The sequence below is a fragment of the Scaptodrosophila lebanonensis genome, unplaced genomic scaffold, assembly GCF_003285725.1.
Source record: "Scaptodrosophila lebanonensis strain 11010-0011.00,11010-0021.00 unplaced genomic scaffold, SlebRS2 tig00000001-arrow-pilon, whole genome shotgun sequence".
Classification (NCBI taxonomy): domain Eukaryota; kingdom Metazoa; phylum Arthropoda; class Insecta; order Diptera; family Drosophilidae; genus Scaptodrosophila; species Scaptodrosophila lebanonensis.
Window position 1 is genome coordinate 28,891,746 of NW_022060529.1, and position 18,920 is coordinate 28,910,665.

General features: G+C 37.6%; 1 protein-coding gene across 13 annotated transcripts in view; it reads left to right on the top strand.

Moving 5' to 3' along the window:
• The window catches only part of LOC115634596 (heterogeneous nuclear ribonucleoprotein L), a 134,958-nt gene that overhangs the window by 94,350 nt on the left and 21,688 nt on the right, over positions 1 to 18,920 (top strand). For 4 of the 13 annotated variants that reach the window (XM_030532430.1, XM_030532431.1, XM_030532432.1 and 1 more), the window contains one exon: positions 12,185 to 12,232. The exons of 6 other annotated variants lie outside the window; for them this stretch is intronic. In XM_030532430.1, the coding sequence (XP_030388290.1) occupies positions 12,185 to 12,232 (48 nt within the window). Of the gene's footprint in view, positions 1 to 10,484; positions 11,000 to 12,184; positions 12,233 to 18,920 lie in introns of those variants that run through there. 3 more of the 13 variants (XM_030532441.1, XM_030532443.1, XM_030532442.1) reach the window with 3 other exon arrangements.

Sequence of the window (18,920 nt, forward strand, 5' to 3'; positions counted from 1 at the left end):
TAATAACTAACTGGGAGTATTTGCAAAATTAGAGTTCGAAATTCCAAGAATTACGAGAATTACGATTTGCGGGGAAGAGGGGGAAGGGAGGCAAATTCCAAAATACACATTTTCTGCGTATTCACATAAGGCATCTTGGACTAAAATTTTGTGTTCCTAGGTCTTATAGTCTCCGAGATATAGGCGATTATACGAATGAAAAGTCGGGAAACCCCCTTAGGGGAGAAGTAGGGGGGAAAATGAAAAAAATAAAACAAACTTGCACAGCGTACAGATATAAGGCATCTTTGTGCAAAATTTGGTGTCTGTAGCTCTTAAAGTCTCTGAGATTTAGGTGTTCATACGGACGGACAGACGGACAGGGCTAGATCAACAATATATATATATATATATATATATATATATATATATATATATATATATATATATATATATATATATATATATATATATATATATATATATAAACAATATATATATATATATATATATATATATATACATATATATACTTTGTGGGGTCTGCCTGTTACATTTTTCAGCTCTCACAAACCTAATATACTCTTGTACATTTCATGTACAAAGTATAAAAATGTGTATTCGGTTTTTGCAAGCACGTAAAATACGAGTATGTAGACATTCAGTATTCTTAATCATCATGTCGTGAGAAATCGATGTAGACATGGCTCTTCTGAATTCGGGTATAATGTATAAAATTCAGAAAATAGTCAGAAAAGTGTTTCAAACTGGTCAACCTATTTAAATTCTGAATGTAAGTTCCAATATCTTGAATGAATTATCTGTGATTTGGACCTGTGAAGCCAATCAAAATCCGAAAATTAACTGTAATATGCTTTCGCCACTACATGGAATCCCATCCATGGTGATTTGCTGCTTTACATATTGCTCATTTGGTAGCAAAACAATTCGTGAGCGGAAGACACCCACCCACCCACGTAGCGCTCTCACTGCCACTAACACACAGATAAACATCGTACCTATACTTGCACAAACTTACACTTTCTCCCACAAGTACACTCTTCGGTCTAGCTCTCTTGCTCTTGTTGACTTTGCTGAGTGTTTGCAAACATTTTCATTGGCTGTTGTCTGTCAATCGTCAAGTTCGGGTAACTGTATTAGTATTTGCTTCGATGCACCGACTGATGGTGCTCTGCTGTCTTTGGCAGTGGTATTCATTTCCTCATTCTCATTTACATTTATTCACTTTCATTGCGCCATTTTTGTTGTTGCAAGCACATTTCAAATGCATGTCGAAAATTGCAACATTTTTGAGACATTATTCATCAAATGTTGTCTTCGTTTCTTTGTCTTCCGCCTCCTTGTGTCTCAATTCGTTGGAGATAATTGTTTCTGAGTTTTAAATGAAAGTTAATTAGTTTTGCGTCATAATTGTATGCTTTTCTTTGCTTTGCATGTGCAATGTACTATACAGTTGCACAGTTGAGAACACCTCTAATTGGCAAACGTATTAATGTGTCTTCATAAAGCCCAGGGAACTTACATATGTACATAGTTTGCTGCAAATTGTGCGGAGCCAAGATGCACGTGCAGAAATACATATTCGTACATACATACATACATATTTTTCAAAATTTTTAAAATTCAGCGCAAAGCGTTTGCAAATAGGCAAAGCATTGAAAATCATGTGCAAAATGGTTCTGCCATCCAATGAAATGAGACATGAACGAAACGCCACACATACCCGCACACTCGCCCCTTGTATGCCAACTCATTCCTTAGCAGATGCCAAGGAAAAGCCAACTAATTGATTTTAAAATAAATAATGACTAATCACCACCTGTGCACCGCAACAACTTTGGGAAAGGTATCTGAAGAGAAGGAACGCGAACACGAATAAATGTGCGCACAATCTGGGTGCATATGTACACCTACTATATTATACATACTTGTACATAAATACATGAACATTCGACTATGGTTGTTGTTATATACATATGTATGTTCAGTCGAACGTCCCAAAGGACATGCTCCGGCTAGCTTTGTACATAAGAACTGTAAGAGAATAAACATTGAACACTAACACACAAGTTCTTTAAACAAACAAACAATTATTCTTGAAACATTTAGATAAATAATGCAAAATTTTCAATATAATGATTTTATAGAAATTTCTTTATCGACTAGTCCTACTTCACAATCTCATATTGGTAGTGCAAATCGTAAAGTTAGGTCCGTGAGATCATTATATGGATCCTTCTGGTCAAATTGTGCTATCTTCTGATATAATTCAAATTGCTGTTCATTGAATTTAGAACGATTTAAGCTTCGCGCGGGATAACTAGTATGTTTATTTAGTATGTTCAGTGCAATTTATTTTTGGAAGTTAAGGCCTGCTTCGATACAGACATAAAGTCAAACAGATATTGGCTTAATAAACCAATAAATTTGCAAATTGGTCATTATTGCGTTTGGATATATAGTAACAAAACACAAACACAATTATAACATACATTTTTAAAAACCTCAAAGGCAAATGAGTGTTGTGATTTATTTGTTAAAATGCATATCTTCAAAGTGTTACTGACTTTAAATTCAAGATTTGCTTGCGTTTCTTAACTTATTCTTTACACTCCCCTTATATCCTAGATTTTAGGTATTAAGCAATTCTAGCAGATTTATGTCACGGCATTCCTTGACATATTAGTTACATACATTATATTCCCGCTATACCATGCCACATGCAACGACCTCTGTCCAAAATGACTAGACGAGGCGTTGATTCCGGCTGAGACTGTGTTAATGCGGACACAACGTTGGGCATTGTGGCATGCACAAAATAGGTGGCCCGTCGCTCTTGCTGTAGCTATGTACATACCTATATATTCACGGGTTGGGCTGCATGTGTGTTTGAGTGCGTGCAACCCATACTATATAAGTACGTAAAATATCCAACGAATTTTGCAGCTGCTTCAAAAAACAGAAACAATGAAAAACAACTTTAGCGCAGCAGCAAAGGCAACAACAACAACATTAGAAACAACTACACCCAAAGTGCCAGTGGCAAATGTAACATTGAAAACTTTATGTTGCCAAATCATCAGCAGGTGGCGCAGCAACCTTACAGACTCAGACCGACTAGGGCAGTACACACGAAACTAAACCACAAACACAAAAATGTAATTAAGTGGCAACAGTTTGAGATGGATATGAACATTTTAAAAGTTAATTTTAAAATTATATTAGAAAATTAACGCATTTAAGCACGGCTACTTATAGAGGAAAAGCGCAGGAGCGCAAGATGTGTGATGCTTAGAAGGTTGCAAAACGTACAAAAGAAAAGCACTTTAGCTTCATTTTGTTTATTTTTGTTTTTATGAGTTTTTGACGGATGTCGATGTGTTGAACGAAAAAAAAAGTCTCATGTGACCACGGAACTAGAGATGCCATTAAAACTATATTGTAGTGCATAATAACAATGCGCTGGCTTTTAAAAAAAATATTATAAGTATGTCTCGGGAGAGTAGACACTAGAGGTGCTGATAATGAATGTTATTCCGATGCTTGCGTGCTCAAAACACTTCTTAGATTTTCTTCTCTTCATGTTTTTTGGACCTTTCGATGGATCCTCCAAGATACATCACTTTATGGGAATTATACGCGTCCATTAGACCTGAATAGCCTCTCCTCTAAAAGCTGCATACACAATTTTCTGCAGATTTTTCAAACTTATTTTTGTGGACTTTATTTTGTGGACCAGCTACTAGTTTCCTAAGGTTCATAATTCTTTCAACACAATCTGTTGTAATAACGAAATTGGCGGAGCCTAAATCGAATAACCCTAACACCCAATACATTCTACTCTACAGGCAAAACTGTCAGTAAGCTGGTTATTAAAGTTATTCACCCAAACCCAGTGGTTCTACTTGACTCCACTTGCTTGTCGTTGCTCAACGTGAGGAGCAACAATCTCGCTTTGACATACTTAGTGAGTTATACAAGTCCCATGGAAGCAGTCAGACAGTTGATGGGGGAGTGGCTCAGCCACAGATCTCTTACAGGCCATTAAGCAAACAGCTTAGCCGATGCTTAAATACATGTTTGCCTATTAAATTGTGTATGCGCAACTGTTTATGTGTGGTGTCGATAACTTATTAAATCCCCATGTCTGCCAAAATAGGATGGAAAGAATGAGGCACAGCCTCGCATGGCCGCCTTCATGTAAAACCATTTTAATAAAGGGCATCAATATACCAATTAATTAATCAAAGAGACGCAAATATCGAATTTGCCGAAATTTCAATGTTGCCAATGTCCGACAAAGAGATGCCGGGTGTGAATTTCAAGCCATCTACCACATTCAACACCGTAAGTGGCTGCCCCGGCCAGTCTACCTGGCCCGTCATGTCGCTCCTCCCATCACCTGTGAGTTGAGTAAAAGCAGCAACTCAGCTTGTTGTCGTTGTGGTTATTGCCGATGTTGTTCCTGATTCTATCGCATTCATTGCGCTTATTCGATTAGTCTGTCAGTGGAACGCACATACATAGGTATGTACGAGTAAATAGGTTAATATACTTAATATGTATTTCTGTGAGACAACCCAGATAAGTTTTGAATTTTTGTGATGTACTTTAATGATTTATTAAATGTAATCTTTAACAAGCAAAGCGGGTGCAAACTGTAATTTGCAAATGTCTAAAATATAGCGAAAAGTACCGAAAATATTCACTTATCACTTTGACCATTTTCTTGGTCTACGCCACTTTTTGTGGGATACATTTATGGGATGCAACTGTAGGTGCATACGATACATTGGCCTGGCCCCCACATCTTGTATCTAGCTGCGCGTACGTGTGTGGGCCAAAGAAACTTTCGCCGCAAAAATGTTATTGCTGTTTCGCACACACACACACACACACACACACACACACACACACACACATACAAACACACACGTACACATACACGCACTTACATAAATGCTTCCCAGGGGTGATACTGTAGATGGAGATGACGATGGGATCTAGTGGTGCTTACATAACGCGAACGCTTGCAATACTTGAAGACCAAGACCATGTGGTTGTATGGCGCACATCACATTCCGAAATTGTTTTCAATTTCGTTCGATTTGCTTGCATCAAAAGGAAGCAAGCCAAAATTAACAGCAATAGTAGCACCAATGGCAGCAACAGCAGCAGTTTGGAAACAAGTTCAATTGGTGAAAACCACTTTGTGTTTGCCGTTTGTTGCTTTAATTTTGTTTTCACAGCAGCTTCCTGTGCCAAAGCTGGTCATGGACAGATTGAAAACCTTGATTTTCGAGTTGTTTTCCAAGGCGGAAAGCGTACTTTATTGTGCTTCAACTGCTGTCATCGTCCGGATCGGTTGTCTGTTGCTCTAATTGTACGACAATCTCCGTAACTTTCACACGCATGTGGCATGATCTCTTCGAACTGATGCAGGAGCTCTAGTCGGAGCAAGCCATAAATGTCATGCATGAAAAAGTGAAATTTGTTGTTTAATTTTCTGCGAAACTTGGTTGCAAGTATGTACATACATGTATGTAGGTATTTAGTATTGCATGAAAAAGGTGTTGCGGGAAACAATTTTCATTCCTACGACACTTTCAATTTGGTATTTTCTTAAGTAAATAAATTGTTAATATTGTTAATCTGCTAATAGAGTCACGAAATAGGAATAGTAAAAGAATTCATTCATTCATACAGTACAAAACATAAGAATTTCGGGAGTTATGGAAGATCGCTAATATCTGGCGTCGTTTACAAGCATTAAGTCATTTCGGCAATAATGCCTACCGAAAAAGTAAAACTAAGCCTTGCATACGTAATAAGTATTTACTCATACATATAGTATATTGCGTATTACGCCTTCAAACCGCAGCAGCGAATTCGTTTTTCTTTTTTTTTTTGGTTCTGCTATATCGCAAATATTATAACACCCCCACATACAGCAGGGTATCTCGCTGCCGCCAATATAACATTCTCTGTAATTGATATTGTTATTGATGCTGCTGCGGTGCTGTTGAAATATCAGTCAATTTGCACACGAAAAGCAAATATTCATAAAAATATAAAATCATTTATCATTTAACCACTGATTATTACAATTTAAAGATGCAGGTTTATTTTTTTTTGCAGCAGCCCCCAGTAAACAAACAGAAATATAGAAACTCGTATGTATGTATATTGGTATAGAGTGTCTATATGTGTGCTAAATTTTTCAATGAAAAACGTCCCAAAAACTCAAACCAAAACACAAAAATATTATTCTTCAAATAGTAAACATTGAAATTTGTTATTAATTGCTTAAACTGTTTTTATTTTGCTTTACTGTGCAATCATATGTGCTTTATTCGTTAACAAGCTCTGCGAAAGGTCAATGTCAGGCAGAGTGCAGAGTGAGTTTATTTGGCTTTCTTTCTGCCGAGAAAACGTCTCCAGGGGCGCCACAATAGCCTGACATCATGAATTGCGCATACGCCGGATATGCCCAATATCGAATTAAAAACGCTAGCACTTGAAGCAAAACTCAGTTTTTTACAAACATCGGCTTTTCAGGAACTACAATAGGTGCGAAGCGCGTTACTGCCTTTTATTAAAATTGGTGTCACATGACAATCTAAACACATAAGGGAAGGCGTGGCAGGGAAAAAGTAGCGCGAACCCGTATAATTGCGAGTGCAATAGTAATTTTTCATAAACATGGCTACGCAATCAAATATTTGATTCCTGGCAGGCAATAAAGTTTGTCACAGCGTCAGAAAGGACGCTCCACGCCATAAAGCCAACAGAAGAACGGAGACATTGAGGATAAACAGATGAGACAGTAGGGCAAACAAACGATAACTTATCTTTATCTGCAGCCAAGCAGCTCGTGTCACCGAAATTACGAGTATCGCGCAAATACATACTCGTATATGTACTTATTTTTATATGTTTATAACAACTTTTGCGGGTATTCATTATTGAATCTTTCAAATCTCAAATTTAATTTAGAAGAACCACTTAAAATAATTTAAAGTTTTTATCCATATTCAGCTAGTCTATCAATGTGGCATTAATGTATATTAGGTAACAATCTATTACTTTATTTGAGTATAATAATATATCTTAATAGACTCCAGTTTCTAAATAATCCTCCTAAAAATCAATTGAAATCAATTTGTCAAGAATTAAACTCCCACTAGTATAAACAGTTGTTGAATTTTATTATTATTCTCCCGATTGTAATCTTTCGCAGGAATTAAAAAATGAGTGAAGCACTCACCTTTTATCTTCGCAGCTCCGTGCTGTCTGCACCATGTGCCACGTAAGTGGCACAGAGATAGGCGTATAGTATGTTCTCAAGTCTCCCTTCGGTTAATTATTAGCTTCATCACGAAGGTATGCCCTCCAAAATAATTTGCATATTTTTTCAACCCCTCGAAATGCCGCAGATAAATAACGCATACACACGCACATACATACAGGCAGAGAGCAATTTTAATTTCTTCAAGAGTATACACTTTTTACCAAAAATATCGTTTTGAACCCTTCGCGAACATCTTTGCAAATGCCTTCACCCTAATACCTGGTAAGAGTTGGTCGCGTGGAAAATGTAAAACTCGCACAGATATTTACCAAGTGTAGTCCTTTATTTGCTTGTACATACATGTACGTATGCCCATACATAGTATTTATTGGAGTTTCCAAAGTGATTTGGTTCTTTTAGAAACTTTAAAAAATTAAGTTATAACTGTAAGCAAAAATACTTAGATGAGCAAAGATGGGCAACACCTGCTAGTTAATACATATTTCTCTATTTTGCGTTCTATGAAAAGTCATTAGTGAATCAATTTTACTTCACAAAGTATAGGAAGGGATCGCTCTTTTATTATAATTTTTGATTCTGCCTGGCAGCGCCAGAAATTTGTTTGGGTACAGAGTATTTGACTGTCGATCTTACTCGACTATACTATAGATGGCATTTTCATTGTTTAAACTTGAAGATTGGAATTTGGGGAATCGCTGCCATTTCAAACAACATTTAAAGCATCAATGCCACTGAAAATGTGTAATTCGCACGGATTTCAAATTCTCAAGCTCTAAATCGTCTAGGTTCAATATTGATTTAGTCATAATTTAGCGCACAACAAACACAGTCCCCGCGTCGCTTTTGCCAATTTGTTTCTACCGCAGTGAAGAGGAGGGTCGGTGGGCCTGGGAAGTCTGCTTGCAAATACGCTCCTTCACGCACTTGCTTAAAATCTCATTATGTAAAGTAAAACAAAAGCGAATATGTTCACACAAACAAAGAACAGAAAATATTACCACTTTTACTTTGCCGTCTGCAAATTGAATTGATTTTAATCTGCATACCGAGGCAGCAGTTTTGCGTCGGAAGACTTTCTGTTCGGCCCCTCTCTTCGAGGCCTCTGCATCAGCTGCCTTCTATCTTTCTGGCTGTCTCAGCTCCAGCCCCAGCCCCAGCCCCAGCTCCTGCTCCAGCCTTGTCGCTTGTAGCAATAAAATTTGCATTTGAAATCGCTTTTCAAAAAAGTTGCTCAGTCAGTCGGACAGACATAAGCGGGCAACATGTGAGAGTTTGTGTGCACGAGTATGTGTGTGTGCGTGTGCGTTAGGGCGAATTAAATTCTGGCCAATAAAAAAGTTAGAAGCGAATAGGAGGTAAAAAAGATGAAAAAACATTCTCGTTACGAAGTGCTGGCAGCTTTTAAGCGTGTGCAGAAAACGATAAGAGCCGTCAACTGAAGCTGATTGCAACAAGTAAAATGAACAGCAGCAGCAGTCGTGGTGGAGGCATTTGCGCGGGTGTGGCACTCAACACAAGCCTGCCATACGGCAGAAATAAACTTAAAATCAGTTTTTGAATATTGGCACAACGCAAACAACACGACGCTTTAGTGGTGAATGCGATTGCGTATGTACTCGTATTTGTGATTGGCGTTGTGTGCGTAACCTGCAGAAGCTCCATGTAATGTGCTGTGCGTATAGGTGTGTGTTTTGACAACTCACGAATATCAGTATTTTATTGGCGAAAATATACGAGCGTAAGTATGTTTGCACATCTGACAACGTGCGTTTCGCACTGTCCCAGTTCCTGCTTCCATAGGGCCAGCAGGCAAGGCATAAGATGCCATCTCTGTTCTTGCGAGTCCTTAGCTGCAACAAACGTGCAAAGAAGACTTCCCATTTTGGGATCATTAATTTTGCACAGAGTAGCCGGCGTGCTGATCCCACATTTTCCCACACAAGTATGGATGTACATTTGGTCATATTGCCTCGTCGTCATGGCTTTTTAGTAGATTTTTGCATGTTTCTTTCCAGCAATTGCATGTCATTGAAAAGCGGCAACGGGAAATTATTATTGCTTACTTTGTGCGTTGTTAGAAAGGACGCTGTGTAGTTTCCGAATGTGTGTGTGTCGGTGTTTGCAGGCATATCAAATTTCCAAATGGGCGTAAGTAATGCGCCCTTCCGCCACAACAATAGCGAAAAATGTTTTAATATACAAGTAAGATGGTTTGTTATACACGAGTAAGAGGAATCGTGAGAACTTTGCATGTGTTGCCTGGGGTCTTAAAGAGTCTACTTACCAAGTTTGTTTCATGTGGACTCAGCCGTTTCCGAAATCCAGGCAGTCATTCAGACAGACAGAAGGACGGGCATGGTTATATCAATTTGTCTCGTCACGCTGATTAACAATATACAATAAAATATATATGTACTATACATATGAATGTACTTTATGGGGTCGGAGAAATAATTCACACAAGCTCAATATACTCTTTTTAAACACATAATTTGATAATTAATTTTTTTAATTAGGAAAATTAAATGAAAACAATAAAATAAATATACATATACATACATAGTATAACACGAACTTCAAGACATACTTATGTACATACATACATATGTATGTTTCCAATAGAACGAAAATTTCCACATCGATTTCCGCCGTCATGCTAATTATTAATTTATGTACATACATACATACATATACTTTATGGGATGGGATGTTGTCTGCCTGTTGCATACATCTAATATGCCTCCTTAGCATTCGGGTGCAAGGTAAACAAGTGGAGAAGCTAATGTCGGGTGCCCCGACTTTGAAATACTCTGTACATACATATGTACGTGTATAATAATTATAAAAAAAATTTTACCAATTAAAAAGAGCATTAGCCCGCCCCAAATTCATCATAAACTTAATCTAACAATTGCCACACGACGGGTAAAAATAATTTCAAGCCTTTCAGAATTGGTTTCATATCCCTGTACAAAGTATAAAATATTTTATTTGTGTCGTTTCCGAACACTAGTAGTTTGATAGTGTCGATTGCTATACGTCGGCATCCCTGTAATGCAGCAGGCTTTGCAAAATATATTAAGAAAATATAAAACGCCTTTGCTAATCTAGTAGGCCGGTTTGCCATTTGGTTTTTGAAAACCAGGCACACAAAATTCATTCGTCTTCTAGTCGCCGCGTCGGCAAGTACAAAACCGAAATAATTTACTTTAAAAAAAAACACTAGTGGTGCCGTAAAAATAAGTAGAAAGGAACGGTCAAGTGAATAGTGAAAAGGTCCGAGTACGTTTTTTCTTTAATTTCGAAGACGTAACCGCAAAAAAATTCGAATGAGTGATTTCGTGCCCGGCGTTCCGTTTTTCGTAGAGCGCGAGCAGTCCCTAACGATGAATAACCTCAACGCTAATGCGAATAGTTACATGTGGTCTCCGCAGCAGCAACAAACACTGGCATCTCAGGCGCCACCTCAAGCGCAGGCACCGCAAATGCATAGCGGTTTGCCACCGCAGCCGCGAAAGTTCGGTGGAAATAAGAGTAACTACAACTACGGACAGAGCCAGGTGGGCGCCATGATGAGCGGCACCGGAGGGAATTCTAACGGCATGGGCCAGAACCCGAATGCTTATCGTAAGCGTCAACCGATTAACACTAATTTCAACACCAACACAGGACGTTATCAACCAAATGGTAAGGGGGCTGCAATCTGCACATAATCCCTAATTTTGTCTTTGGGCTTTTAGTTAGTTTTGTTCTATAAAATTGCATCCAGAGTTGCGTCAATGACAGGCAAAAAAATCGCATGCTGACAATTGCTGAAGTTTGTAGCAAAGGCTACTGTGAGCAAATGTATTTTACTGCGTGTATGTGACCGTGTTCCATTGGAGTGAATAGTGCAGAGACATCTAGACCTATTGCAAGAACGGGAAGGTCAGAGATGGTCCGATTTTACCGTTCATTTCAGAGTTGTCTCTCTCCGTAAACACAACAGGCCGCCAACAAAATGTATACGTATTTGTTCGAATGTGTATGCAATAGTATGTATGTGTGTGTGAGTATGAGTACCACTCGCCATGTGCATCGATAGTCTATGGAAAAAACAATCGGTATTTTTTGTATGCTGAGTTGGTATTTTTAATGCTTCAACAGCCTTAAGTAGTTCTAGTGATGTGGAGCTGTCTATAAAAGAAGCATTTGTAGTTTTGAAATTTGGAAGAAAAATTATCAGTACACCCCATTAGTTTGAGCATCGTCCCATGGAAAATACTGTATCAGCTAATAAGTATCTAAAACAATGAACGGTGTTTTCTAAACAAACCCATTTTTTATTTCATATATGTATGTACATATTATGTATGTTGTATGTACACCCGTGTATCAACAATATTTCTTAAATTTCTGCGGTTCATACATGATGCACAATCAAACTATTTTGAATTTTCGGTATATTCATACATATGTATATATTACATTAAATTAATAAATTGCATTCATTACATACATATGTATGTATGTACATATGTAGAAATTGATATTTGTAAGGTAATATGTACATATTGATTCAGGTTCTGATGATTTTGTTGAAATGCATAACGACTTGCAAGCTATGTGATCATTAGCAGCTTACAAATTTCATTTTGGTAAGCTAGCTGTTGTAATATTCAAAAATTATCCACGGATATGAAAATTTCCCCAGAAAATTGATCGATTCAATCGATAATACATCGATAGCTCGACATCACTACTGCATAGCCAAACTTGTCGCTAAACAAGCTTACATTGAAATTTACCAAATGAACTAGTCACTCACTGTACATTTAACGAATATTGGCTTACACAATTAAACGCAATCCATCCTTTTCTATTTCTTTGCAGGTAAGTCGCTGTTTTCTATACCCGAAAATGTTGTTATGCTTGAGAGCCGTAAGTACATTTGCAACTAGAACACTTCAAATATACATAACACACCTACATAACATACATATGTACATATCGATATACTATACACCTACATACACGTACATATTAAAATACTATCTAAACACTGCATACTACTACTAACGATAAGTTCAATTAGAGAACCTAAAGTTGAAGAGTTTATTCTGAAAAAAAAAATGCGCATTAATTGCATTTTAATTTCTGTTCCTGCGCGCCACACTCCATTTCCCAGCTGCTATCCAAAGCATTGCGTTTGTCTTCAGACAGAAGATCAAAAGCTGTGCACCGCACACCAGGGAAAATGATAGGGAAATTTAAAATTTGCATTTCAATGAGGCCTCAAGCAAGTTTTGTGCGCAATTAATCAATAGCTGCTGTTTCCTGTACGCCAAATGCAATTTACAACTTTCATCTAAAATGAGATTTCTATTGAATTTTCTTCCTTCACATTAACAATTCCTCTCTCCTCTCCACTCTTTCATAATACAAGTACATCCATACATATGTATGTATGTATGTCTATTCCCATTAAAATGTTAAAATGACTAATATACATATCAAAATAAAAGCCTCAACACCATATTTAAGAAGAACGAATGTTACAGTCGAGCACGCCCCCGACAGTTCAATACACTGCAAGCAATCTTCTGCAGGCATATCAGAGCACAATGAAAACGAGCGGCCCGCTGCACCAATTTATGGTTTAGTTTCGCTTTTCTTAGGATTAACCGACGTAGATGAGGTAAAAATATATCATTATATACCTACATACCTATGTATACTAAGTTTGGTTTTTATAGACAGTGTTTACGAAATTCTTTAGACGGCAGGGGGGCGGGAATCAAAAACATAGGGCTACGGGTATTCCAAATTCAGTCAATGTGGGCTTAGCCGCTTTCCGAACATTTGCATCGGGATTGTGTCAATTCGTTTCGCCTATGCGACACACATGTGTGTAAGTGTGCAGTACAGAGATAGGCAAAGCAACAACAATAACAGTTGCGAGTAGAGCTTTATGTTTATTACTTAAAAAATTACATATCTTGATGATATTTAACAAGCAAGGTCAAAAAATTCAAAGAATTAGCGGTGTAGTGCAGGGTGCATCAGAAAAACCCGCAATTACATCCTTCTCGATCTTAGGAGAATGTGATAACAAATTTTGTTCTTTTAGCACCTACAGTCTCTGAGATCGTTGCGTTCATACAGACAGACGGACATGGTCATAAGTACAACAGATATGAACTTTTAAGCTCACAGAATAGATGGACCTAACAACAAATATTCACATCCTTGACAAATTACACGCAAATCTCATCAAAAATACCATAAAATGGCCATTTCAATATTTTTAAAGCAGACTCAAAGCACAACAAATTTTCACCATAATTAAAATAATGTTCTCAATGGCCAATAATTGCCAAATAAATTAATTTTAATTGCGAGGCAATGCGCGGGCAGACCGCGTGTTGAACGCTTCTAAAAATAAAAGCCGCCGGCAAAAGTAAAACGGTTGTTGTATATAAGGTACGTACTACGTACATACTTGTATGTATGTACTCCTATATGTATGTACATACATATGCGTACTTTCCTCCGGTTCCCTCCTCTTCGACTGTGCCACGGCACGATTATTTTTAAATGTTCTCTGCCCCGGCATCGTCAATGCAAACATTTTCTGTATGCCTTCAGGGCGTGGCTGCACGCCCACTTTGTTGGTCTTGACACCCGCACAGATGTCGCACGGTAAAAACTTGCCTTCTGTTGCGACTGCCTCTGCAGGTGAAAGAAGCCGAAACACTTAAAAATACATAAAAATTCCAATGGGCTATTTGTTAATGCGGCAGGGGCGTTGATGACGAAGACGCGTTGTGGTCGTGGTCGTGACATATTTTCTCTATCTGGCAAGCTGCACTAAGAGAAGATCTTCACGAGAATTTGAATAGGCGCGCTATAGATTTATGTGCTTGACTACCTATTTGTAGATGTTCGGTATACGGTATAAGTTAAATGTACATATGCACCGCTCCTTTTCAGTTCATGATTTGTATATATATACTTCCGGCTCGGTATTATTGCTGATGATGACAATCGGACAAACAAACAGCCGGGATCCAACCAACGACTGTGGCTGCGTCGGCAGTTTATTTGCATGCCGTCAAGTGGGCTTATCGGGTTGGTGCCTTCCACACCCGCTATCAAAAAAGGCAAATATGACTTCTTTATCTGACACTCGCCGCTCGCATCTGTTGGCCTTCCGCAATTATGCAAGTATACACGTATGTATACGTGTAGGTGTGGGTGCTTTCTCCCAAAATTTAGTTGCTTAATTTTCTCGACGTACGTGTGAATACATACATATATGCACAGGGTAGGTGTTATTTGCTTAGTCTTTATGACTTTTTCCAGGCGGTGGCGCGTTTGTTTTTATTTGGGGTGTGGGTCGTCCCCTCTTCTTGATTGGCTGCACAATTTCAAGCTGTTCCTACTTACTTATATAATGCGACATGTATTTTTTTAAGTTGCCATAACTAAATGGCAACCGTAATTAATTGAATTTATTTTCACATCCGAACGCCATATTTTTGTAGGTTGTTTGTTGAAATAAGTAATGAAATTTTAATGGCGTTATTGCGGTAAAAGTTGAAGAGCTAGATAAAGTCAATGGCAAAATATATACAGGAATTGAATGTTGGTATGGTTCGCTCCCAACTTTTGAAAACCCGCTGCAAAAAACAAAACCTTAAACATTTCTAAATGTTTAAGGCTTAGGTAAATGGGAATACCAAAATTTATTACTCTATCCCTTATACTTTCCGATATCAACTTTGTTTTGCGTTCAAAGCAATATTAAAGAATTATTTTGTTCCGAAAAGAAGGAGACTATTTTGAATAAAATAAATTGATTTTGCCGAAAAAACCATTTGTTCTGTTTTTTTTAAAAGTCCTGTTAAATCCGTTTATAATAATGAATGTGAGGTCGGCTTTAGATTGCGAAAAATTTTGGCTAAGAGGCCCTCCATGTGTACGTCCTTGTCCTTGTATATGTACATACATATTTAATAATCTGATTATGAGTAGATGGAACTCAATAAGAACACATACCACAAGCCCAAAACCCTCGTACTATTCATTAATTGTAAGTGAAATGCGAAAAATAACGGCTGGATCGTCGTTGTAGGGCAACCACAGCTAGGGCCAAACAATACCAAAAATAAATTTTAACGCTTGCATTTTATGGCAATTCAATAAAATTGGAAATGACAAATTGTGTCATGTTGCGGTCATTTCAATGGCAGGCCAGACAATATGTCAGGCTCAGAGAGCAGCAGTCGTCCGAAATAAAGCGACACGGCTGAATTAAATTCCAGTTATAGAACAATAACAGTTGAAATGAGTTTAAAGTTGTAACTTTGAGCTGACTTTATAGTGGCAAGCGCGGACCCGGGCGGGCCACCTGCAAAATCAATCAATCAAAGGCTATCAATCAAATTGCTTGTCAAGAAGGTGGCACACGGCACATGCACAGCTTTTAATGTTGACGATGATGTTGCTGCCAATGCATGTCGCTAGGTGGACTGTATTACAAGAACAATACGTTGTCACCGAAGCGTCCGACGACGTCTGCAAATTTGCCGGCGAACTAACGAGCACTAATGGGCAGAGCACACACAGAAAGAACATCACCCGCGACGCTACTCAAAAAAAATTGAGAAAACTATCGAACCGAAAATGTAACGCTTGGCAACATCTGCGCTCTTTGAAAATATTCTTATTACGTCGATTATCTACAATCAAAGTGATTTATGACCTCTATTGACGGCTAAAGTACGTTTTATAACATATGTATAAGTAGTATATCTACGTATGAATAAGAGATTGCTTGAAAAATCAGTTTGCTTCAAAGATTGAGTCGGATCGGACTATAGTACCTATCGGGTATTGGGGGTATTGATAAGTTTGTTGCACCCAAAGGTTAAACGTCTATACAAGTTTATTGAAAGGGTGGCAGCTTTATTTAATGTAATTTATCAATTTGACTAGCTAATCAGCACATTGATAGTAAAGTACGAAAGATTTATCGCATCGATAGTTACAGATAACAATTAATTGATAACATTTACACGCAATATCGATATTGCTGTAAATTTATACCAAACTGCAATTGCAATTAACCAGTGTTTTCTACTTTCTAAATGTTCAATCACTATTAATTATTGAATTTCAGTTAATTTCATTTTCAATCACTTATATAATCATTAAATGACGTGCATAATCAAGCCAGTTTTTCGATTCTATAGTCTATTTAAATCGAAAGTAATTGATTACATGTACGCCCGTGGCGACATTTGCCTTTTCACATGCGCTTCTTCCACATGGTTGCTGTTTGCTTAATGTTGCTGATAATTTTCTTTAATGTTCCATTACATTTCATATTTTTAATAGGCATCTACTAATACATGTATATCCCACTCCTCCACCTCTGACAGGCAGGGGAGCATCTGCCTAATTTATGCAAGTGAGTTCTGAAGTCTGTGACGGCTGCTCTCCAGTGTAATCATTTTAGTAAATGTTGCCTTTTTTCCTTTTCGTTGGCTTCATTTTCCAATAATTTGCAATTAAATTGCCAGCAAGCTTTAAAAAACTGGGCGGCAACTTAGTCATTAGTTTGTGCACATCCCTGCAATTTTTAAGCAATTAATTTTGCATTTAACTAATGTGTCGAGTTTTTAGGCCCCATCACGCCTTCCATGGGGATAACATTCGCAAATTGCTCTCGTATATTATTCTGAGTGCCTCAGAAGCTATCAATGGTTTTTGTGGCTTATAGCTGCTTTTTAACCCGAGTACCGAGGAAATGGGTATTCTCGATATCAGTAACAAAGTGAGCAGATCAAAAGTTATCTGTTATTGTTATATGATTATGTTTGTTCGTATGAAGACACCAAACTTAGACAATGTGTATATACGTTTTTGCAAATAATATTATTGCTCAATCTTTGCATTAATTTTTTACCCTATACCCGTAAGGTAAAAAGGGTATATTAGGTTTGTGCAAAGTATGTAACATGCAGAAGGAAGCATCTCCGACCCCATAAAGTCTATATATTCTGAATCAGCATGACGAGAGAAATCGATCTAGACATGTCCGTCTGTCTGTCTGGATGAACGCAAGGATCTCAGAAACTATAAGACTATTCTCCTATGTCCGAGAAAGGACGAGTTTATTTAATTTTTTGGAATTTACCCCCCCCCCCCCCCCCCCCCCCCCCCCCCCCCTTCCACCGCTACAGAATTTCGTCAATAAATCTAAATTGTCAAAATCGGTTAATTCTAAGAAAAGCTATTAGCGAAACAAATTCGGGGTTGCTCGACTGTAGCGTTACCCTCTTGTTTATTATAGCCTGTACCCAAAGGTTAAAAGGCTATATTAGTTTTGTGGGAATGTATGTAACATACAGAAAGAGGCGTGGCAGACCCCACAAAGTATATATATTATTGATCAGGATGACAAGACAAGTCGATATACCTATGTCCGTCCGTCCGACCGTCCGTCTGTCTCTATTATTGCAACGATCTCAGCAAGTACAATAGCTAGGATAACCAAACTTGGCATTCAGGTTCCCCTAAGCCCTAGGCAGAACGAATTTGTTTTTTTTTTTTATACACCCCCCACCCCCCCGCATTTCGTGTTTTTTCTAACTCCGGTAATTCTTGGAATTTTGAAATTTGCCATATACATCCAGTTCGTGGTTATTTGTCCGTATGCCAAGTGTCATCATGATAGGTCAATTATGAAGAAAGTTATAGCCATAAATAAAATCAACTTTGTGCTGCATACATACACGCATATAAACACGCAAAGGCACATGATGTAAATGTATGCTGTTAAAACTGAACATAAACATGTCTTCTAATTTAATTTAATTACTTAATTCATTTTTTTAAAATAATTTTATTTATTTTTTATTTTATTTTCATCTTTTATGGACAGTACAGGCTATTTTACTGTCGGGCCTGCTCGACTGTAGCGTTCTCTCTTGTTTTTGTATGTGTTGTATATTTAAGTAACTTATAAGTATCATGCCATAATCTGAAGTTGCATAAAAACTGCTTACTTGATGCATAAGAACGATTTGTGCAATAATGTTTATATTAGTTGGCAGGTATAAGGTATACAAAAGTCGGGCTCATTCATGACGCTACTTCCTACTCGTTATTTATCGATTTTCGCTTTGTCGCTTATCGCCCTAATCACAGTGCCACTAAAAGCGAATTGTTTTTTTAGAGAATGTCCCATTTGTTATTGTTGATAAATACAAAATTATTTCCGCTGTTTTCCAGTCAAGGATAATGGTGTTTACCAAAAGGGGGTGTGCATGTAATTGCGATACCCAATCCCTAATGCATCAATAGCAACGCGTGGGTCGTTCAACATATTGTTTATTTTCGAAAATGTCTACATTTTTTTCAAATAAAAAAATATTTTCACGCGCAATACCAATTATTATTTAGCGTTCATATAATGTGAAATCGAAATCATTTTGGGAGCAATTTTGTTGTTACCATAAGTCATACATTGTGTGTGCATGTCTAGGTTTTAACAAAATCCCTTTGTACACCCTATACCTATTTTATTGCGAAAGTATGTAAGCGTGGCAGGCCCCTCTTT